Below are 24,984 nucleotides of genomic sequence, written 5' to 3'. Positions count from 1 at the left end.
GTTAAGGGACTTTCTCACAGCACTTCAACTGAAAGAGTTAGGCCTGGCCCCAAGGGCTTTTGTCTTAACCAGTTCTTCTATAACCCTCAGCATCAGAACTGCTCGCTTTCTATTGCAAAGGTGCCTGGACTTCAGGATTTTTGCCATCTGCCACCTCTATTGTTACTGAGTTAACATTTTGGGTGGAGGGGGCGTACTTTTATGTAAATTTATTTTAAGAATAAGTTATAGGCTCTGAACCTAAGGCTAACCCTATTCAAAAGGGAAATTAGGCCCAGTGGTGGGACTCAATGGTTGAGTGTCGACCCATGAACCAGGAGGCCACAGTTTGGTCCGATTCCAGGTCAGGGTACATGCCTGGGTTGCAGGCTCGATCCCCAGTAGTGAGCATGCAGGAAGCAGCCGATCAATGACTCTCTCTCATCTTTGAGGTTTCCATCTCTCTCTCCCTCTCCCTTCCTCTCTCTGAAATCAATAAAAACATGTTTAAAAAAGTAAAAAAATGGAAATTAATAAGTGTTAAAAGCCTGCTAACTGCAGTTACATCCAGCCTTTCTTGTAATCAGGATTAAGGGGAACTTGGGAGGGGATAGGACTGGAAGTAGGAGTAGCTTTTCCTTCATAGTTCAGTGTTTGGTCCCATACTCAGGACCATGTCCCCGAGGGTTAAATCTCCTGAGGCATGTCCAAGTCAAATGCCACATCTCAAGTCTTTCTCTCCTACTCTGACACAGCCTCGCTTGTCACTGGCCTCTAGACAACCCTGTAGAATGGAAGTAACCATAAGACATCAGCAAAGCTCTGCCCTCTTCCCTAATTAATGTCTAATTTCCTGCTGGGCCCATGTCCCCTCAGACCCCAGCAACTGGCCTTCAGCCAGAGTCTTGTCTCCAGACAAGTTCTTTCCTTTCCACACCAAAGCCGGGCTTGTATCACTTGAGGGAGCCAGGTACCCATGCACAAAGAGCTCCAGAGGCGCCTGCAGGCTGGAAGCCTGGACAAGAGACACTGGCAGACTCCAGGCTGGAACCCAGCCCAGAAAACAGCTGGTGTCCTGGCAGGACATTCACCCACTACCCGGCAGGCTTGTTTACTTCCCAGGAAAGCCACAGAGGTAATGGTCTTTCCCTGGCAGAATATGAGAGCACATGTAGGTTTTAACTTTATAAATACATGCACTTATCCCTGTGGTTAAGAAAAAAGTGCCACAGGATGTTGTTCAGATCCCTCTCCAGGTTTACATGCCCACACAAGATCTGGTGGGTCTCTACACTGATCCATGCAAGTCCCCTGGGCCACAGCAGCAGTGACAAAACACAGAGCAAGTGGGATCGATACCGTTGTAATTAACTAATTATTAATAACAGGGGGGAAAAAAAGAGAGGGCCAGACATAGGCAAGTTCCCTGCAAAGCACTGGGGGAAGGGTACTGGACAAAGGAAAGATAGAGGAATGGCCAGTAAAGTTGGGGGGACTAGGAAATGTGCTTGCTGTCAATCACACCTGGAGACAGAGATGGTTGGCCAAAATGGGCACGGCCACTGCAAGGGCGTGAAGATTTGGGATATATTACCCCCTAAACAAAAGAGTTTGCTCTCTTGTGCTCCTGGTTCTCTTGGGACCCGTGTGACTCTGGGATTATGGGGCTCCTTTGCTCCTGCTCCCCTGCATTCGCCCCCACACAATGGAACGATGGACTGCAACTAGCCTGATACTGTACTGGACCCGGCTCCAACATGGAAAGGAAACTCTAGACACTGGCTTTGCTTCTACCTTTACTGAAACCTCAGCTACACTTCTACGACTGGACGAAGGGAAATGGGACTTTGGAAATGCAGGGATTTAATTTCATGCAGATAAAAATCACTTATTCTCCTGTGAGAGTCCCAGAAATTTCTTTTTCTCAAATATCATAATATGCCAACCCCCAGCAGCACACAGTGGGAAGAGGGACCCTCTACTTCATCTGGTATCAAGTTCACAAGGAAAGATTCAGAGCAGACACAGATGGGAGTGGCTCTATTTCTCAGGCTTTAATGTGAATCCACAGAGCGCCTTCCAAGTTAACACCCGAAGGAAAGTAAGCACAGCCAATTTGCTCTGGCAGACACAGCCACATGGGTGGGAATCCAGAAAGCACAAAAACTCAGTGTGACTGCCTCTGGCCCAGTTTGTTTTCCTGGCCTTCTGGTCGTAGCTTGGAGAAACACAAACTGCTGAAAATGGCTCATGTACAGTCCACTGTTGAGCCAGCAAATGTTTAACAGCCAATTTTCTCAGGGAAGAAAGACTTGATTTTTAGCATTTGCCAATTATTGTGGTGTAAATAGTCCCACCATGGTCGATTTCCAGCTACTAACATGACTTACTGAATGACTGAGCCAAGAGTTGGAGAGAGGAGCCCCTCTAACACTAGACCAAATACCGTGCACTTTCAGCACCCCCAGTACAGCCTGTGACTCCCCACTGAGGCTATCCTTAAAGGTCATTTCAACCAATTTCTTCCTTCATAAAAACAATCTTTGTTAATTAATTCATTTTATTTAATAATTAATTCATTTAATAATAAAAACTTAATTGCCAATAAAAATGAAAGTTGTTGGGGCTACAGGTCAAGATGATGAAGTAGGTAAATGCTGTACTTGCCTCCTACCATAACCACATCAAATTACAATGAAACTACAGAACAACCATCACTGAGAACTGCCTGAAGTCTAGCTGAACAGAAGTACTATAACTAAAAATATACAGAAGAAGCCACATAGAGACTGGTAGGAGGGGAGGAGATGTGGAATGGGCTGGTCCCACACCCATATGTGGTTGTTAAAAAATCAGGGATATCTCAGCTATGGAGGTCCCGCTAAAGACTCCCAGCATCACACCAGGCTCCCCAGCCCAGGGTTCCAGAGCTAGAAAGAGAAGTCCCCGTAGTTTCTGGCTCTAAAACCAGCAGAGATTGTGGTTGAGTGAGACAGAGGACTTCTGGAGTCCCAGATGTTTCTCTTAAAGGGTCATGCAAGAACTTACTCACTGACAGATGCACTCACTCTGAGCTCCATCACTGGGGCAGCAGCTCAAAAAGCACCAGGGATATCTGAGGAGGACCTAAATTCTCTAGCTTCAGGGAGAGGGCTCAAGGAGCAACTTTCTCCCAGATAGAAGTGTAAGCAGAGGCCATTGTTCCTTTGCTGAGCCTTCCCCCTGCAGGAGCAGGAAGGTGCCATATCTGACTCTGCCTAACACTGTCTGCCCAGCTCTGGTGATTCCCTGAGACCCTGCCACACCCAACTTGCAGGCAAACCCAAGCTGTTTCCAGTAGCTTTTCCATACAAATGGCCACTCTCGGCTCTCCTGTGGACTTCCATAAAATTTTTCAAAGGTTCACAAACCCCAAACGAGCATCATCTGGCTTTGGCATGGCCCGTAGTACCTCTTGCTAAGCAACCCCAAGGGCAGCACTACCTGCAGCAGGCCTCAGTTTGCAACTAGCCTCTCCCAGGCACCTCAAGTCCAACACAAGTGGTGACCATCTGCAGATCACTTTGTAGCTCATACCAAGTGGCCCTGAACAAGGCACAGGCAGCAGCTGACCTTGGCATGCACCTCCCAAGAGGCCCCAGAAACAACATATCAGGTGGTCGGCTTCAGATCACACCAGAGCACCACCCAACCACCTCCACAAATGACACACTCAAAGGGGAGACTTGGCAGGCACAAGAGCCCCAATGAACAAAATCTTGCTCCACAGGGTCAGGCCCTGCACAACAGCTCCTCCACTGTAGTCACAGCCAGTTCTCATAACCAATCAGTCTGAGAGTCAATCCTTCCCACTGATGTACCAAAGCAATCAAGGCTCAACTACAACAGGAGGGCACATAAAACCCACATTCAGGAGAGACACACCTGAAGCTCCCAGCTCAGGTGACCAGGGAGACTGCACCCCTGGCCCCCACAGAATACCACTACATAAAGCCACTCTACCAAGAACAGGTGATGTAGTAGATCTACCTAATAATTAGAAACAGACACAGGGAGGCAGCGAAAATTAGGAGACAAAGAAACATGCCCCCAAATGAAAGAACAATAGAAGTTTCCAGAAAAAGAACTAAACAAAATGGAGACAAGTAATCTACCTGATTCAGAGTTCAAAACAACAGTTATAAAGATTCTCAAGAAACTTAGTGAGAACTTCAACAGTAGAAAAAAAGTAAATAGAAACCATAAAAAAGAATCAGTCAGAAATGAAGACTATAATAACCGAAATGAAGAATACATTAGAGGGAATCAACAGTAGATTAGATGAAGCAGAGGGTCAAAGCAGTGATTTGAAAGACAGGGTAGCAGAAAACACCCTATCAGAACAGGAAAGAAAAAAAAAATCCAAAAAATGAGGATATTTCAAGGGGGTCTGGGACAACATCAAGCATACCAACATTCATAGCATAGGAGTACCACAGGAGAACAGAGAAAGCAAGGAATTGAAAACCTATTTGAAGAAATAATGTTAGAAAACTTTTATCACTTGGCAAAGGAAATAGACATACAAGTCCAAGAAGGGCAGAGAGTCCCAAACAAGATGAACCTAAGGAGGCCCATGCCAAGACACATCATAATAAAAATGGCAAAGGTTAAAGACAAAGAGAATCTTAAAAGTAGCAAGAGAAAAGCAGTCAGTTGCCTATAAGGAAGCTCCCATAAGACTCTCAGCTGATTTCTCAACAGAACTTTGCAGGCCAGAGAGATTAGCACAAAATATTGAGAGATGAAAAGCAAGGACCTACAACCAAAATTACTCTACCCAGCAAAGCTATCAATTAGAATAAAAAAACAGATAAGGATCTTCCCAGTCAAGAAAAAGCTAAAGAAGTTTGTCACCTCCAAACCAGTATTATAAGAAATTTAAAGGGACTTCTTTAAGAAGCAAAAAGAGCTCAAAAATATAAATAACAGAACAGCAATAACTACATAAGCATCAGCAATTACTTAAATGTAAACAGATTAAGTGCTCCAATCAAAATATATAGCGTAGTTGAATGGATTAAAAAAAAAAGACTCTTACATATGCTGTCTATAGAGATTCTCTTCAGACTGAAAGACACACAAACTTAAAGGAATGGAAAAAGATATTTCATGATAATGGAAACAAAAAAATCCCCTGGGGTAGCAATATTTATATCAGACAAAATAGACTTTAAAACAAAGAAGGACCCAGCAATTCCACTTCTGGGTATTTATCTGAAGAAACCCAAAACACTATTTCGAAAAGACATGTACATTCATATGTTCATTGCAGCATTATTTACAATAGCCAAGATATGGAAGCAACCTAAGTGTCCATCAGTAGACAAGTTGATAAAGCAGATGTGGTCCATACATACAATGGAATATGACTCAGTCATAAAAAGGAATGAAACCCTTCCATCTGCAACAACATGGATGGACCTAGAGGGTATTGTGCTGAGTGAAATAATTCAGAGAAAGACAAATGCCAGATGACTCACTTATATGTGGAATCTAAAATACAAAATAAATAAAAACAAACAGATACAGAGAACATTTTGATGGCTGCCAGAGACGAAGGGGTTTGGAGGATGGGTAAAAAGGTGAAGGGATTGAGAAGTCCAAATTGGTAGTTATAAAATAGTCACAGGGATGGAAAGTACAGCATAGGGAATACAGTCAATATAGGAATAACTATGTATGATGTCAGATGGATACCAGATTTATCAGGGTGATCACTGGTAAGTTACATAAATGTCTAATCAGTACGCTGCTTACCTGAAACTAATATAATCTGTATGTCGACTGTAGTTCAGAGATAAAAAAATAGTTTTAAAAAAAAAAAGAAAGAAAATTGTTCACTTGGAAGGAATGAGAGGAACACAATGCATGCCTCTTTTATTCCACTCCAAGTCACCACCTTTTCTTTTTTTAATTTGTTTTTGAATTACAGTTGACATACAATATTATATTAGTTTTAGGTGTTCAAAACAGTGATTAGACATTTATAAGAAGTCACCTTCTTTTCCAGGCCACAATCCCCCTGACCCTGGGTTTAAGGCACTGAATTCTTTGTAAGCTCAGAAATTGGGCTTCCACAGGCTCCACTCCTGTCTTTTGGGTCAGAGGCAGAAAGCTCTCTCAGATACACTCCATGACAGCGCTGTCACCTGGGCCACTGTAGATGGCTGTGCATCTCAGTGCATCCAAGGCCCTAGCCCCAGTACTCTGGAGCCCACAGGAGGCCTTGAGCCACCCTTCTGCAGTTCTGCAAAAGTGCCCAGTTTGCACCAGCTGCTAACGTGACAAAGACCTCCTCATGAGAAACATTATACTGGAAAACGATCCATAACTTAGTTGTAAGGTTTAGAAAAATAATGGGTTTTGTAGTGTGAGGATAAAAGACTGTCCTTTTGGAAAATGGCCAATGAATCCGCAACAAGTGTACACCCCTACAGGCCCCCCAGGCGGAAGCACTTAGTTACAAGGTAAAGACTGGATCCTATTAGTTAGAACACAACTTGAACAGCTGTGGTGCACACAGGAGTGATTCAGAGGTTCTGGTCACTTGCATCGGGAGGAGGGATGACCAGGACCCACCCAAACAGCCTGGGATCCGAGCAGATACAGGCCCTGTCCACGCACTGTCACAATCAACCACCCACGCATCAATCAGCTGGAATTAGGTACACACACACACCTTGGACTGGTCCTGCCTGCAGTTGCCATGGTGTTCTCTCAACATCCAGGCCAGCCTCCCAGGGGTGCATCCCCACCTCAGATGCCTCACATCTGGGCTTCTGCGTGTGACTTAGGTTGTACCAGGTAGCTGCATGCAGGAGCAGTTCCATGGTAGGCTACAATCGTAATGCCACCCAGTACTACCAGGAGATGCTGGCTTTTCCTGGAAAGGTTCCACTAGCTGAACCAGCAAAAATTGTGGTTTCCTGACCCCTAGACCAAAGCCATAGCAATGTGTTCGGAAGCTCGGCAGTATCTTTTGGTCTCCTGAGTACATTCTGATTGTGCCAGAGGTGAGGGCTGGAGTCCGCCCAGAGGTTGCTCCTCCTTGGCTTTTAAGCACCTGGTATAAACGTCCTTTCTGCTTAAAAGAGTGGCAGTGACTTCCCTTTTCTGCAACTAAATCCTGACAAATACGTTCTCTCCATATGAGCAGAGATGCATTTTCAAACAGAAATTCCCAGGCCCCATTAGGAGATGCTGACTGCAGGACCCAAGCAGGGGTGTGGGTGTTGTGTCATTAGAGACCTCCCCAGGAGACTCAGGCATACCTGGGCTGGAAATCACAGCTTTAGAGCCTACCAGACTGACATATCACTTAAGCTCTGGCATGTCTGGAGACCACAGGGAACTTCTGAAGATGTTTGCATCGGCAAGACCCCATACACCCTCTTCTAAATTCCATGCCTACACTGCATAAACTCGGTCAAGGCTTTCCCCCCAAATCCCCTTCCGAGAACCAGCAGGGAGAAAGGGGCTGTGTCAGCCTAGACAGGGAGCATGCGAATCCTCTCATCCGCCAGTAGTCCAGAAACCTCGCTCCGAATTTCTAAGAGGAAGTTTAACTGCATTTGTTGACCGAAAGTTGTCAAGTCTCTCACCCACCCCAACTCCCTGAGGTTACCACAGCAAATAAAATCCAAGACAGCCACAGGGAGGGCCAGGAGAAAGAATGCTGAGGGAGACAGCACCTGTCCTGAGAAGTATGCAGCACCCACCCATTATCCCTTCCTCTGGCACCCACAGCGATGCCCCCTTGCCTCCAAAGCAACCCGAGGTCTGCAATGCTCCCCGAGCATGTGCACGTCCTACTCCTCACTGTCTCACTATAACACCAGGACTCCACAGCCCGACCTCCTCCTTGCCCTATCCCTCCAGGCCACCTGCAGGCCCTGGTGCTGGTGAGTCCCCTCCTCCTGAGCTGGTATTAACACTTAATGTGTGTCTGCTTCTCCTGGGGTGGAGGGGGGACAACATCTGGAACACATGGCCCTGCTCAGTGAGAGGGCATATTATCTGCACACAGCGGAGTTCAGTCTCTACATACAGGCCTCTGGGCCTGTCCCCAAGTTAGTGCTGCGGAGCAGGAGCCCCATTCGTACCTTCACCTCCTCCTTCAGACGGGGATGGAAGACTCCGGTTCCTCGGCACAGCCAAAGAGCCAGGCAAAGCTGCGTTTAAACCCGATTTCGGACCTTCCCAGCTGGGTGAGCTTGAGAGTCCTGCAGCTCGTTGGGTGTCAGGTCCCCGGCTTTACAGCCAAGGGCCACCATGAATGTGAATGAAGATCATGAGTGTGAACTCCTGCCCAGTCGGCCGGGGTTTGCCCCCAGCCAAAGGGTCAGCCATGACTTCAGGAGGAAAAGGGCTGGGATGCCCTTTTCCCAGCCCGGCTGCGAGGCTTTTCTGCAACCTTCCCCAGATTCATTCCAGTGGCCCTTGACCTGGGCAGTCCTGATGGGGACCAGGCACCAGGCAGGGTAGTGTGACCCCACAGTGAGGCCCACAGCAATCACCCCACTGTCTTGAGCCTCCAGAAGGAGAAGGGGAAACAAACAGGAACAACAAAACACTGTCCTAGAAGCCCTAGCTCCAAGTGCTAGCTGCAGCTGAGCCAGTGCCCTTCCCCCACTCCCACCCCAAAAGCTGGCACAGCCCCAACCAGCACCCCCAGAGCTTGCATTCTACCCTCACCAGACTGTGCACCTTCACCTCCCACAACCCAAACAACCCCCAACGCCTCCTGATGGAAGGGGGTTCACAAAGGCAAGGATCCGGTTCCAAGGGAGGTGTGCTTGCCTAGGTGTGCTCCCCCCAAGTAAGCCTCTACCACTGTGCTCAGAAAGCCCCCATCACAGAGGTTTCCCTGGACATACAGATAGACTCTCTCGGTGTGGGTCATTCTTGCTGCAGTCCCAAGTTGTGGCCACTCTAAAAGATGGAATTCCAGGAGCCTTAGCTCGCCCAAAACAGAGACAAAGAAAAATAAGTGGTCATGTTTAGAAAGGTTCAAAACACTTCCAACTTCAACATCAGGAGCCAAAGTCTTGAGGAAAGTCTTTAAAACCAGCACGATCCAAGTAACACAGGGTTTCTTCAGGATTCTGGGAGTCAGCGCGCAGACCCTTCTTAGGCTAGAAGCTAGGACACCACACAGAAGCCCAGGAGCCACCGGCCTCTCTGTCCTACACAGGGGACCCCAGTGAGCAAACCAACTTTGACCTGCGTGACAGTGGCCATGCACCACATCCATCAACCTCATTATGCCCGTTTATGATCCTCCCTCAACTGCCCAGGGTTTTAACAAAGGATCTGCTCACTAAAGTAATTACTTTGGGGTGAGAAGAGAGGCACAAGGGTCAGGCACACGACGGGGGGGGGGGGGGGGGGAGCCTGCTTGCTGCCGAGACTGTTCTCCGGAATGAAGGCCTCACCCTGAAAGTGCAGCCCTACCTGCCCAGCGCCAGCAGCCACGGGCCACCCTGTTCCCTTCCCACTGTCAAATCTGAAATCCTCTGCTGACCTCCTTCAACTGCTCCCAACCTACAGCTGAAATGGAGCCTCACCCTCCAGATACTGTTCTGGACTTTGATCCCCCACGTCCTGCTAACACTCAGCCACCTAGTGGAGGAGAAGTGTGTTTCCATTTTGCAGATGTGAAAACTGAGGGTCAGAAAGCTGGAGCGATCTGCTTAAGGTCACACACACACACACACAGCCAGGGGACAGAGTGGGTGGAGCACAGGCCTCCCACCTCCACCCTTGCTGGCTGCGGCACCCTACAGGGTGCTCACCTGCCACTCCCACTCCGCCTCCATCATCACGCCTCCCCCTCCTCTGCCTCCCCAAACCCAACCCTCCACAGGACTTCCCCAGAGCCCTCTCAACCAGGTGTCCCTGGTGACACTTCCTGCTTCCTACTGCTGATGCCCACAGGCACCTGCCACTTCTGTGACCTGAACAAGTGACCAAGTTTGAAGACACCCAGGGCCAAGGACTCAAACAGGCCTCTGGGTGTGTGCACAGGCGATGCCCAGCCAAAGAGCTGCCCTGCACTGCCCACCGCGCCTAAGGCCGTGACACCAGGAATTCAGGCTGTGCCTGGACCCACTTTATCTCAGCATCCAGGTGGTTCGCTCCTCCACCCCCACCACAGAGTCTTACTCTTTCGGCTAAAGAATCACACATAAATCAGGTTGGGCCAGTAATAGGAAAGAACAGTGGAGCCGGTTTGTCTGTTAGAGCCGCGCTCCCTAATCTCTAGAGCACACAGGGGTCCCGGGGATCTGCCCCAGTTGTCTCAGTGGGGCCCGGGCTTTATCTGTATCGGCTGTCAGCTTGGCCAGTGAGAGAGAGGCCGATGCAGAGGCTGGAAAGGCCCTGATGGACTGTGACTGCTGAGGGTGTTGGCAAAAGCAGGAGAGGACCAGCAGGGCAGTGCCCACTAGAAGCTGCAGCACATTAACAAACATCACTTTGCTGTAACCAAAAGTCAACCCCAGTAGTTTTATCATGTTTGGTGAATTTTACCATCTTTGGTGAGAATCCCAAGTTGGAGAAACAAACAGGAAACTAGGGGTGCACAGTAGCCCCCCAGTCACCCCAGTGGCAGGGAGGAAGTGCTGTTCTCCGGCCCCTGGGTCTGGAGCTGCTTCTCTGAACATTTCCCCTCCTACATTCCCTCACTCCCATGGCCCAGCCACAAGCCCCTCCTCTCTGTTCCCAGGGAGCCTGCTCTCAATAAGGCCCCTCAGGGTTCAGAACTGGCCTGGGAAGTTCTCTCCCCATCCTCTAACTGCTGCTGCTTCATATTAATAGGACCTCAGCTTAAATGTCACCTCCTCGGACACACCTAGCCACACAGCGATGTGTCTGGGGATTGTTTGATACAGGGGCACGCAATGAAACTTGTTAAATGATTGCACAAGAAAAGCTGTAAGGCACCCACCAGGAGCATAATCTTGCTCATGACTCCTCGATGGGGAGTGCGGATGGTGACCAAGGACCCACAACCTAGGCTCACAGTGGGTCTGAGGTTGTACTGCAAGGGGTACTGGGCTGTAGCAAAGGGAGGTTTACCCCTGGGAGAGGAGACCCAGTGCCCAGCAGGGACGGGCCAAAGGCACCCCAAGCAAAGCCATCCCCACAGGAGGTGGCACTTTCAGGAGGCCAGTTACTATTCCTAGACAGTGGGTTTATCCAAACCCCTCAGCACACACACATTATTCAGAAGGGTGCTTGGAACTTAGAATATGTGAAGAATTTAAGGAATCAAAGAATATAAAAGCCAGGTCTTTAAAAGACTTGATTTTGGTTTTGGTCCCACTCTTGTGAGTGCACTAAGAGTAAGAGGCCAGGTGGGTTGATTTTAATTACGCCAGCGTGTAGTTTATTCAGGTTGCATTCATGCGTACTTTTCCTGGGATGAGAGAACATTCCCAATGCTCCTTGATACTTAGAAAACCAGGATACCCGCCCAGGACCAGACACACACTCACAGGACTGTGCCAACAGCCCCCCCATGCCTTGAACATTCCTCATAGTTGCTTCCAAAGAACCAGTTCCTTCTATGGAATCTGAAGACAATAAGGACTGCCAAGTGAACAAGAAAGCCAGGCCTCCTCCACACTGGGCAGTCCTGCTCCTGGAAAACAGTCCAGCAGAGGTGTCTGGTACCAGCATCTACAGCAGAGATCCAGTGGCCCAGGAGACCCAGTGGGGCACTGAGATGCCTGCCGTCAGGGGACACACGGTACCTGTAGGTGATCTTCACTTCAGTTCCGGGTTCGTCTCGCTCCCAAATCAAAGCAACACTCTCCGGGGACTTCTGAACATGCTGATCCAAGCAGTTGACTGCACAAAAAGAGGTTAACAAACATTAAACTTGTTTTTTTTAGAGTCCAACTCGGGGGAGGGACTGGTTTGCTGGGACTTGCACTACTCTCTGACGAGGTAGACCCTTCCCTCATCAAAGGTGAGGTTTCTACTTCCTTGCAAGTAGGGTGATTGTCAGAGATATGATCTCACAGGTATAGGGTGATCACCTGTGAACAATCTGAAGCAGGCACTTCATACCAGTAGTCCTAATCTCACCCACACACTGGTGTTGTCTGGGCCATCCCCAGGGACCCTGACCCAATTGACCCTGTGGTTTTCAAGGCTCCCTGGCTGGTGCTAATGTGCAGCTGGGGCTGGGCACCACAGTTCATGCAAATAGGCTGTTCCTGATTCAATGCAAGGTTCATGCAAGGAGCTCTCGTGTGTGATAGAGACACAGTCCAGGTCAAAGAGCCACATTCCTCCTCAGGCGTCCAGTCAGCACCCTAAAACCAGCCTCTCCTCCAAGGAGTGTTGCAATGATGGGGAAATACAATCCTGGTTTTCTGGAAGGCTCTGCTCTCCTCCCCCTCTATTGCCCAAACTCAGGTCACATGACTGCCCAGAAAAAAGGAAGGTCAGTTCTGCTGGTTGACAGTAAATGTGAAGATTAGTAGAATCATGCTCATTTGCCAACATCCTGTTCTAGGGGAGCTTAGCTGTGGCTGTTAACAACAGCCTTCAAAGCCAGGCTTTCATTGCTCACCTCTCAGCAGGGGAAATGTCCCCTCACGGTTGCCTGGCCCTAATTGATGGAACGAGAAGCAGTAACCTGAAGCAGGTCACGACAAAGAGTGCCCAGCAACTTGAAGCTGAGGACAGATACTGAGAAGGGGTTGGAGGAGAAGCAGGGTGAGTTAAAGCTGTGCACTGAAGAGGAGTCCAGCAGCAAGGCGTTGCTTCCATATGTACACGAGCGTTTTTTGGACCCTGGCTGCGCCAGGCATCACTGGGGCACAGGTGCAAACCCTCAACCCCACCCCAGATCAGCCCTGAGAAGACTCCAGGTGACAGGTGTGCACTCTTATCTGAGAAACTGCCCCAACACACCTTCTCCCACCCTGAGTTGGACCTTCTGAGTCACCCTGGAAAGTGGCCAGCTCAGGTACAGCTTAGGAAACAGTCTACACGCAGTCTAGTGACCTGCCCAAGGCATATCCAGGAAGCAATAGGAAGGGCGTCAAAGCACAACACCATACCTGGGGCTCATCTACCTACATGGCCTGCTCCCATAGCAGCCAAGGTGCCAACACATGACTGCCCAACTTCAAACTTAGACCCTCAGTGCCACAGAGCCAAGCAAGGCATCCTGTGCCTGGTTTACGCCAAGCAGGAGAGCAGAGGCGCAGAAGGTAGAGGGGAGACTTGCCCCATGATGGACTGCACCCAGGATACTGGATAGCCAGCAAGATCAACCCTGTGTCCATCTCTTCCCAGGGCTGACAAATAGCAGGAATTCAGGCAGGTCAGCACTGAGCCCCAGTACAGTGTCCCTAGGCACCTTCCTTGCATATGGGAGGTGCAAGTGGCCGCCAAGGCCCTGATTGACCTCTCCCTACTGGCAGTGCCGATTCTGGTGAGCACCTTCCTGCCTCAGAATTTTTACATGATTTCTTCCTGTCTGGGGCACACTGTCCCACTCTCCCCACTGCTGTCCTCACCTGTTGCCCACCCTCCTGCAGGTCTCAACCCACACATTCTCACTCTGTGAGCACTTCACATCCCTTGGACCTCTAACTCACCTGAGCCGTTTGCACTTGCTGTCCCTCTATGGGCAGGGGGCAGATGTCCTGTTCATATTTGTATACATGCAGCGTAACCCAGAGCAGAGAGCAGAGAAGCACCACAGCTCTGGATGGTGGACAGACCACTCAAGTCCTTAAGCTAAAGGACAGTAATGGAGTCTAAATGGCACCAGGATGGCCCCATGCCCAGGGAGAGGACAGACCTCTTCCTGTCTTCATGACTTTGTTCCTCAAGAAGTTCTCTTGGGGGACTAAATCAGCACTTCTGAATCCCCTGGAACCCCCAAAGGGCTTCTTACCACACACGTTATGAGCCCCACAACTACCAGAAGTCTGAGTGAGTAGGCCTGGGTGGGCCTGGGCATTTCACCTCCAACAGATCCCAGGGATGCCATTGCTGCTGGTTCAAGACCATGCTCCCATAGACAGACGTGGGTGTACATCTACACACATTCTACTCTGTATGTATATTACAGATTCCAGGGGCTTTCTTTTCCCTTTGGGGAGAGGAGTGATCAAAAACACCACCAGGGAGGTGAAAGATGGCTGCAGAGTAGGTGAAGGATGCATGCACTTGCTGCCAGCCACAGACGAGATTTACCGCTAAACTGCAGAGCAATCAACTTGAAAAACCAATTGAAGTGTAGCCGATCTGAAATATTATGTCTAAGTAGCACTGAAGAAGCCATGTAGAAACTGGTAAGGGGAGTGAAGATGCAGAAAGGGAAAGTCCACCTTGGAGAGGCTGACAGGCTGGAGAAGTATTGCAGCTGCGAAGCTCCCTCCCCCTGGGAATGTGGGATCTCAATCCCACACAGGGATCTCCAACCCAGAGCAACAGAAACGGGAAGAAGAGCCTGTGTAGCACTAGGCAGAGGGATTCAGGGGGATTCTGTCTACCTGGGCGACTCGGACTGCATCTATTGTTAGCAGCCCAGGCAGAGAAGTCTGCTCCAGACTCTGACTGCTGGAGAGGCTGCGCAGCGGTGTTTGGGTCCAGCAGAGGAGTCTGTGGGCTGCACCCTGCAGAGACTTTGAGTGACACTTTACTTTCTGGAAAGGCATTGGGCACAGCCCCAGTCAGTGACTAATCTGTGTGGCTTGGGGAAAAAGGAACAGTCTCTCCCACAGTGAGCACACAGTCAGAGCCCCTCACCCACCTGAGGAGCCACCCGGTCAGCCCCAGCCTGCTGGGCTGGTGGAAGAGTGAAGCAACACAGGTTTGGGATTTTTGGCTCACACTGCAGGGTTCGGAGCCTGAGCAGAGCTGGAAATTTCTGCCCCACTTTTCTGAGAGCAGATGTGCAGAGAGATCGGAGTCCTGCAACAGGCTGATTTTCTGGCCCCTCCTGCTTGGTTTGGTGGCACAGAGGAGCTCGGATTTTTAGACTGTGTCTCCTGGGGAGGCTTCTGTCAGGGAGACAAACAGGCAAGTGGTGAGCTCTGTGACTGCATCATGGGGAGACAGTTTAGCTGCACAGACCCAGGAAGAGGCAGTGCCCGTTCCCCCACCCCTCCTGCAGGCTGCAGACACCACCCCCAATAGGAGACTATTTGGTTCAGCCCTGTGAAGTCCTGGATGTCCATACTGGGTACAGTTCTGTGGGGGATGGGAGAGCAGCTCAGAACAGGTCATTCAAAGTGTGAGACCCTCAGGAACCGGAAGAAAAGCTTAGCCCCCGCCTGCAGGCTGGGCCCCTGACATTCTCAGCAGGAGACTCTAGAGGCTAAACCTGGTACTGCAGAGGAGACTGCAGACTGTACCCAACCTGAACCTGTAGTGAGACTCCTTAGGGGGAACTAGAGTTGAGGACTCTGGCAGAGACTGAGGAGTTTAGCTTTGAAGCAGAGGCTAATTTCCCCTCATTGAGTGCCTCACTCCGTAAGCCCCAAGCAGAGGGCCCACTAGCCTGAGCTACAGACTCTCTATGGAAGGCACTGGAGGAAGACCAGGCAACCTCAGAGGGAAGGAAGAATAACTGACAAGTGGAGGTGGACCTCAGAGAGCCTCAGTCTGACCAAGGATGGCTCCCAAGTCTAAGCTGGAAGAAGCCGAACTATTTACACAGGTTGGCCCCTCCCACTCTCACACAGGTCCGGTCAATGAATACACAGTGAACAGAGTGGTAGATAGAGACAGGTAGCCCAAGGCCAGTTACACACAACATCTGACAGCACCTGCATCTGAAACCTACCCAGGAGTACCCAGAACCAACACAACCAGTGGTGGGCTTCGAACCACACCAGACCTCGACCCAATTAGACACCCAGAGGGGGATCCCAGCAGTCTCCAGATCTTGCTGGGAACAATCCCACCTTAAGGGGCAGCCCCTGAATAGCATCTCATACACGGTGATCAAGGTTTACCTCGACAGATACCCAGCCTGAGGGTTAACGATTGTGCCACTGAGCCCATCAAGACACCTCAAGACGACCTGCACAGCAGTTTGCATGAGCCTCATATTCAGCCAGCTTGAAGGTCAATCCCACCCATGAATGGGTCAACATCAATCAAGACCCAATTACAACAGGAGGGCCCAAATAGCCTACACCAGAGACATTCCTAGAGCACCCAGCTAAGGAGATCAAGGAGACTGCACCACTTACAAGTTCTTTTGTGAAGCCAACATTATTCTAATACCCAAACCAGACAAAGACACTACAAAGAAAGAAAATTATAGGCCAATATCCCTGATGAACATAGACGCTAAAATCCTCAACAAAATATTAGAAATAGGATTCGGCAATACATTAAAAAGATCATATACCTCAAGTGAGATTTATTCCAGGGATACAAGGCTAATACAATATTGACAAATCAATAAATGTGATACATTGTATAAACAAAATGAAGGATAAAAGTCACATGATCATATCAATAGATGCAGAAAAAGCATTTGACAAAACCCAGCACCCATTCATGATAAAACTCTCACTAAAGTGGGAATAGAGGGATTATACCTGAATGTAATAAAGGCCATATATGACAGACCTACAGCCAACATCATACTTAATAGGCAAAAATTAAAGAGCTTTCCTCAAGATCAGAAACAAGACAGGGGTGTCCGCTTTCACCACTCTTATTCAACATAGTACTAGAAGTCCTAGCCACAGCAATCAGACAAGAAGAAAAAATAAAAGGCATCCAAATTTGAAAGGAGGAAGTAAAATTTTCATCTTTCACAGATAACATGATATTGTACAAAAAGAATTCTAAAAAACTCCATGAAGAAAACTACTAGATTTAATAAATGAATTCAGCAAAGTAGCAGGATACAAAATTAGCATCCATAAATTGAGGTCATTTTTATACACCAATAATGAACTCTAAAAAAGAAAAACTAAAAGACGATCCCATATAACTAGTAATAAACTTAACCAAAGAGGTAAACAACCCACCTATACTCGGAAAACTATAGGACACTGAAAAAAGAAACAACCCAGCCGGGCATGGCTCAGCGGTTGAGCGTCGACCTAGGATACAGGAGATCAGGGTTCGATTCCCGGTCAGGGCACATGCCTGGGTTGTAGGCTTGATCAATGACTCTCTCATCATTGATGTTTCTGTCTCTCTCTCTCCTTTCCTCTCTCTGAAATCAATAAAGATATATTAAAAAAAAAAGAAACAGAGGGAAATAGAAACAAGTGGATGCATATACCACGTTCATGGATTGGAAGAATTAACATCATTAAAATGTCCATTCTACCCAAAGCTATCTATAGATTCAATGCAATTCCTATTAATATACCAACAGCATATTTCACAGATCTAGAACACATACTCCAAAAATTTATATGGAAGCAAACCAAATAGACCCCAAATAGCCTTAGCAATCTTGCGAAAGAAGAACTAAGTTGGAGAGATCACAATACCAGATATCAAACTATACTACAAGGCCACTGTCATCAATACAGCCTGGTACTGGCACAAGAACAGGCATATAGATTAATGGAGTAGAACAGAGATCCCAGAAATTGTGCCATGCCATTTTGGTCAATTAACATTTGGCAAAGGCGGCGAGAGCATACAATAGAGTAACAACAGTCTATTCAATAAATGGTGTTGGGAAGACTGGACAGGTATATACAAAAAAATGAAACTAGATCAGCAACTTACAACATACACAAGAATAATCTCAAAAGAGATAAAAGACTTAAATGTAAGCTATGCTTCCTAGAAGAAAACATAGGCAGTAAAATCTCAGACAACTCAAGTAGCAAAATTTTTACCATTACATCTCCTAGGGCAAGAGAAACAAAGGAAAAAATAAACAACTGGGACTATATCAAACTAAAAAGCCTCTGCATAGCAAAAGAAACCATCCTCAAAATGAAAAGGGGAACCATTGCATGGAACATATTCACCAATAATACATCTGATAAGGGGTTAATTTCCAAAATGTATAAAGAACTCATACAACTTAACAGAAGGAAGACAAGAAATCCAATTAAAAAGTGGGCAAAGGACTTGAATAGACACTTCTCCAAAGAGGACACACAGATGGACAAGAGACATATGAAATAATGCTCAAGGTCACTAATCATTAGGGAGATGCAAATTAAAACTACAATGAGGTGCCACCTCACACCTGTCAGAATGGCTCCCATCAACAAATCAACAAACAAGTGCCAGCCGAGATGTGGGGAAATAGGAACCCGAGTACACTGCTGGTGGGAATGCAGACTGGTGCAGCTACTGTGGAAAACAGTATGGAGGTTCCTCAAAAATTAAAAGTGGAACTGCCATTTGACCCAGTGATCTCACATCAGGGAATATATCCTAAGAATCTTGAAATACCAATCAGAAAGAATATATGCACCTCTATGTTCATAGCAGCATTATTTACAATAGCTAAGATCTGGAAACAGCCCACTTGCCCATCAGTAAATGAGTGGATAAAAAAGCTGTGGTACATATACACAATGGAATACTATGCGGCTGTAAAAAAGAAGGATCTTTCTTTTACCCTTTGCAATAGCATAAATGGACCTGGAGATTACTATGTTAAGCAAAATAAGCCAGTCAGAGAATGACAAAGACGACATGACCTCGCTTATATGTGGAATCCAATGAACAAAATAAACCGATGAACAAAACAGATCCAGAGGCACAGATGCATGGATCAGACTGACAGATCTCAGAGGGGAGGGTGGTGGGGGATATGGGAAAAGATCAACCAAAGAACATGTACGCATATATGCATAGCCCCTGGACACAGACAGTAGTGTGATGAAGGCCTGGGGTGGGGCAGGGGTTGGGTGGATGGGGGCAAACTGGGGGGAAATGGTGGACATCTATAAAACTGTCAATTCAAAAAGTAATAAATTCAAAACACAAACAAGCAAACAAACAAAAACAACTTGCCAGCTCTGTAAAGCATCTGGCCATGCCCTCACTGAATGGCAGCCTACATCAGGAGTCAAACCCACCCTCCATAGTCCATCCCCTGTCCAAACACTCATTGAGCTGAGAGGACACACCTGTTATTTAATCTAAATCTCACTTTCCTAATCCAAAATGGGGATAACAGTTCTTAACTCTGGGAGTGGCAGTAGGAATTAGATGCCATTGGAGAGTTTCCTGTCACAGGATCAGATTGTGTGGCAGTATTCCCAAGGGAAATGCAGTTTCACAGCTGCCATGGTTTCCTCTCATATGCCATGGGCACCCAGAGAAAGCACAATGCGGGATCTGAGTGACGGTGGCCCTAAACCACAATGTATATGTTGGCATTTAACACATATGGTTCTTGCTATTACTTCAAATGCAGAGAGAAAAGGAAAGAAGGAAGGGAGAGCAAGGATAAAGGGAAGAAATTCTTCTCCACATTTAAAAAAAGTCTCCACCCACAGAACTGAGCAATGGGCCAAGAAAACTCCATTTACAAGCATTTACAAGAAGAGTTGGGCAAGATCCTAACGTAATTTAAGGCTCAGCTCAAACCCCACCTCCTAGCTCAAGCCTTTTCAAAATTTCCCAGCACAGTGTTCTTTCTCTCTTCATCACTCAGTAGCCAACACCATTTAACACTTAGTTATTCTGCCCATTCTGGGACACAATTCTGGCTCTGCTAAACTCTCCTCAGTCTAGTTCACAAGGTCCCTAAGATTCACATATCATGGGGGTGGGTTGGGGGCTGACATCATAATTCTTCCCTTAGCAACTGTAAATGCCCTGAGAAAGTTACCCTAGAGTGGATTTGCTCATTTACTGGTTTGTGATGCATCTCTTCATTAGACTGCAGACTCTGTGGCATTGGGGCATTTTCTGCACTGTTCATCCCTATATGTGAGCTGGAGCCTTTATTTCCACATCTGTACAATGGGACCACCAACCACTTCACACTGGTGTCATAGCAATGAGATGCGAAGAGGCTCCATCATGGTCACCTCAAGGCAGGTCTAACACAGAGCCTGGCACAACTCTGCAAATAGTTAAGAAATGCCTGATGATGGTTCATAGGTTTGGGTGGTGGTGGTGGTGTTGTTTTTTTAAAAAAAAAGACTATGAGAGGTTATCATTTCCATTATAAAGATGGCACACTACTTATGTAGGAATTTTCAAGAACTCCTGTTACTTGTTTAAATACATCCTTCCCCTCCCCAACTTTAAGTAAACCCACACACAAATTCTATTTTAATCAAAAGAAACAAGGGAGTTAATATTCATAAAAGAATTCACAATGGGTTTTCCTTAAATAGAAAATCTCCCTGGCACAATTTAAGATATTACATCAGTCACAAAAATTCCATTAGCCAACTTTCCAGACGCATCTGCTCTTTAAAGTAAGTCAGGCCTCTGATAACTACAGAGAATTCAGTCTCTTCCTTCCTCCCAAGACCTGGAATTACATTTTCATTTAGAGTTCCTTGAAAGTTACTTCAACTGCTGAGAAATAAGTGAAGCACAGGACTGTACTGTCTTGCCATTGTCAGTATATCTGCTTTCAAAATTATTGGAGGCATGCAGAAAGAAGAGAAAGGTACAGCAAAATGGTTCTCATTGCTGCAACTAATGTCCCAAAAAGCATCCAAAAATCTGTGTTCAATGCTTGGTTAAAAATAGTTTCTCTATACCCTTGCTTGAAAGTATGAATACACACTTTTTTAAAAAATCAGACTCAGAATTTGGTATTTAGAAAATAGAGTATAGTTGTGTGTTTTGAAAGCAACACGTCATTACCACCTCCCCCCTCCAGTTCTGCATTGCAACTTCCTGCCATTTTGAGTTTATACACCACATCTGTTGAGCCATACCAAGGACAGAGCCAAATTTCAAAAACCGGAAAGAATCTTTTTTAGATCTTTCCTTCCCAAAGAACCTCTGTAAAGCAGTTTTATGTAAAAGAAGCAAGACACTGAAAGGGGTGGTGACTCTGCCTCCCCTGCCCAAGGGGCCTTCTGATACCAATGACTCACCTGGCGACCTGGCTACTAACCCAGAGTTCCAGGATGGACTTTGAGCCTTGTTGATCTCCTGCATAGCTTCCTGACCCGTTTCCTGCCTATCTCAGACTGGTCAGACACAAGCCCATGTGGTCCTGTTCAGAGAAAACACTGTACTCAGCAGCACTGCTGATGGTCAGGCTCAAAGTCACAGCCTCCTACCCACCCCCACCTCCCTACTCCTACAGGATCCTTAATCAATAACAAAGGCCAGTTATTGGATGTAAGTAACATGCTAACGACTGTGCAGAGAGCTTTATAAGTGTTTTCTCATTTAATGCTAACAACAGCTCTAGGTATCCTCAGGCCATCCACTTCCAGTCAGAAGAAACCTAGCAGCTTCTGCTATAGTGTCTGTGACCTCTGGTCCACGTTCCCTGGACCCTGTGTAGGTGGTTTGGGACACAGTTCCAGCTGAGCCAGCCTGAGCTGTCCCAGTGAACACCCCAGACTTGTGACAACAACCCCAGACACAGATCAAGGGGGAGCAGAAGCAAGTCATGCCCATGGGGTCATGTCCAACATCTTGACCCACAGAATTGTGAGTACTACAACTCTTGGGAGTGGTTTGATATGCAACTATAGCAAGTAGAACAGAATTCATACTGTCCTTATTGCACAGACAAGGAAAGCCATGTAAAGAACAGTAAGGGAAAAGCAAGGATTTAGACCCAGGTGGAATTCTCAAAATATACCCAGAACCGCTAAGCTATACTGCACCACCCATCTGCCATTTCTGTTTGTTTACAAGAGTCATCTCCAGGACACTGATCTCAGTTCTGCCCATTTAGAAGTTTCTTTGTCTGCCCTAGTTTGGGCCATATATGTCTGTGGTTCTCAGCCTTGTGATTCCTCAGGAGCACCTGGAGAGCTTGTAAACACAGAAGGCAGAGCCCCACCCACCCTCAGGGTTTCTGATCCTGGGGTCTAGGATGGGACTTGAAAACTTTCATTTCTAATAAAACTCCCAGGTGATTCTGATGCTGCTGGTCTGGGGACCACAGTTAGAAAACTACTGGTACAGATTTTCCTAAAGGAGTAATGGGAGTTTCCAAAGTGATACTCCTTTGGAAGAGGCCATCATCACACTATCACACAGACAGATCAGTCCAAAATTTGCCCACCATTCCACAACTTTCTAGGGTGTTCCCAGGGCAGCTATGGTCTTTTCTCACACCATCACCTCTGTGATTTACAGATACTAGCAAAGCGCAGGGATATTCCTGAGAGATGAGAGGGTAGACATACACATTCAAGGTGAGAATGCTGCTGAAAAACTGTTTTTCCACAAGGCAGTTTCTGAAGCTCAATTTCTGGCAAAATAAGTGAAGGGAAAAAAGGCAGTTCTGCTAGCAACCACATGTTGAACTTGACCAAGTGAGCCTCAAGAGGCCCTGCCTGCCCGCCCCATGAGGTTCATCCCCAGTGACTTGTCTGGGAGTGAGAGGCCACAAGTGTGCACGAGCCAACTCTAACCATCCCCAGTGGCCTCAGGCCTCTACGGTCGCAGTCAGCTTGCACAGGAGCTGCACGTTACATTTTCTGCTCTCTCCTTCTGTAAGTAGCTCTCCTCCCTTCAAGGGCACATGCCACCAACTCTGCAAACCTAAGGGTTTGTTTTACCTTTTTATACCCACTAGTTCAAGCTCACTTGCTGCTGACTCAATTTTAAAGAAAACACTGATCTAGTAAGTGATTTATTTTGATTAAACCATCAAAGTAGTATACAATATGAAAAAAGAACAAACTGCTCCAAAGTTCTTCCCTAAGTTTCTTTGTTTGAAAAATAACTGCAAGACACTACCTATAATTGCACCGCTACTTCTAAATATAGTAAATTAAAATTGCTACTTAGAGTAAATGGTGGAGTTGTGCAAGACACCATATCCATACCTCAAATTTCAGGTCTTGGCCAAGGCCTGACGCCGCCATTAAGATTTGCTGGACCTCCCCTGAAACATCCCCCAGACCCCACTTCCACCTAACTGGGCACCCCTTCCTCCCTAGCCATGCAGCCCCCACGGGCACCCCACCTGGCTGTGAGTCCCCTCCTCCCCAGGCTACCCACACCCCAGCCTACCCTGTCTGGATGGCCACTGCCTCCAGTTCCTGCTGCCTCAGGGCACAGTGCACTCATCCCACCAAACAAATCACATATCTTAAGCAAACTGAAACCGTAGGAGACTCAGCCTCAGCATATACCAAAGGACTGAGTGGCTGGTGGTGCTGGTTTCTGGAACCTCATGCGGAACCAGGTCTAAAGCAAGCCGTGGGTCTTTTTTGGGGGGTGAAACTGAGGTGGGAGGCCCCGCCTTCTTCTCTCCCCTTCCACAAGCGCTGCCGGGGAACGAGGAGATCGGTGATTCCAGCAGCCAGCCTTGGGTGTTCTCCTCCGGCTACACTCCACAGCTCGGTTTGTTTACAAGGGCAACGTTTCTCTCCAGGCCAGTCGCTGGGCAGGCAGTTGGTAGTAACAGCAGCATGATGTTTTTTGGGACAGGAATGGGGACTTCCCGACTCCTGGGCCCCGGGCACCCACCACCCCAGCGTGTCCCAGGTGTCGTCCGTCCGTCGCTCCCCGTGGTTAAACTTGAGAGCCAGCCATTGGAGGAGGCAGCTGGGGTAAGGCCAGCAGCTGGGCGACCCTGGCTGACACCCAACCGGATCTCTCCGGGTGCGGGCTGGAGCGGGGTAAGCGGGGTCAGGACGCGGGGGTGCAGCGGACCGGGAGGCTGGGGCCTCTGAGTCCGGAGGTGACAGCACACCCGCCAGCGACCTGTCCCTGACTGGGTTCTGAGAGTGGCCTCTGGACCGATGAGCTGGGAACGCCCAGGGCCCCCGCAGCCCACTCACCAGACACGTTTAGCTGGCCTCCCAGGAACCAGCCGATCTTGCCGCTGCGTAAGTCACAGTCCCAGACGGTATGGTAGGGGGTGTCCCACACCAGCGTGTCCTGCGCCAGCGGCCCCCAGAAGGCGGCGGGCTGCTGGGCCGCCAGCAGTCTCTGCGCGGGGTACGAGGCGGGCTGCGCGGCGGCGGCGAGCGCGCTGCCCCGGGGCAGAGAGGCCGCCCCGCGCCGCGCGCTCCCTCCGCCGAGCCGCCGCCCCGGCGCCCCCGCGCGCGCCTGCAGAAGGCTCCGGAGCCGCCCGACGCCGCTGCCCACGCTGCGTGCGGCCATCTCCCCGACGCCCCGAGGCCTCGGTACCTGCAGCAGGATCTGAAGCCCCGGGTTGGAGAAGCGGGGGGAGGAAGCTTCGCTCGCTCCGAGGGCCCCGCCCCGTCTCCGCCCTTCTGTCACCACCCACTCCTCAGGCCGGTCCCTGGCCTGAAGCTGCCTTCGGGAGCCGCCGGGTCCCCACCTCCTCTCTCCCCGCCCTAGAGAAGGAGACCGCAAAGGAGGAGGAGACGCAGCCTGGGTGGGGGCGCTGGGAAACGCGCGCCGAGCAGAGTCCTGGCCCCGGCGACGCTGAGGGGCGCCCCCCTGGCCTGCGCTCATCTGCGCGCTCGCCCTGGCGCGGGGCTTCGGGCTGTTTTGGTTTCAGTTCGTGTGTCTTCAAGTTCGGACGGCAGCGCTGCGCAATAAACAGCAGAGACACGTGCGTCCATGACGCGGGCTGGGCCCAGCCTGGGCCTCCCGGATCCAGGGCAGCAGCCCTCATAGAACAGACGCGACAAATGCAAGGAAGTGCACAGGTGGGTGTGAGAACCAGAGTCGGGTCGCTTAGCATCTCAGGCTGAAGTCAAAGTAGTAATTTCTTTGTGTGCCATTGAGAGAGAACGGCCCCCCCACACACCCCCACACACCCCAGACCAGTCTGTACCTCCTAACTCACAAACACAAAGTGAAACTAGACAAGGAATTCGTCCAGGCTGCCTGTCACTACTTGAGCCAATT

At 48.6% G+C, this 24,984-nt stretch overlaps 1 protein-coding gene across 1 annotated transcript in view; it reads right to left on the bottom strand.

The window, feature by feature from the left end:
* The window catches only part of ACSS1 (acyl-CoA synthetase short chain family member 1), a 49,209-nt gene extending 24,931 nt beyond the window's left edge, over window positions 1-24,278 (bottom strand). The window contains exons 1-2 of the mRNA XM_087819152.1: window positions 23,943-24,278; window positions 11,778-11,874 (exon numbers count right to left, since the gene is read on the bottom strand). Coding sequence (XP_087675278.1) covers window positions 11,778-11,874; window positions 23,943-24,267 — 422 coding nt within the window. The 5' untranslated portion in view covers window positions 24,268-24,278. The remainder of the gene's footprint in view (window positions 1-11,777; window positions 11,875-23,942) is intronic.
* Window positions 24,279-24,984: the final 706 nt, after the last annotated feature.

The sequence above is a fragment of the Miniopterus natalensis genome, chromosome 7 (genome assembly GCF_054644295.1).
Source record: "Miniopterus natalensis isolate mMinNat1 chromosome 7, mMinNat1.hap1, whole genome shotgun sequence".
In the NCBI taxonomy this organism is placed as follows: domain Eukaryota; kingdom Metazoa; phylum Chordata; class Mammalia; order Chiroptera; family Miniopteridae; genus Miniopterus; species Miniopterus natalensis.
This window is presented reverse-complemented; position numbering and strand designations above follow the sequence as displayed.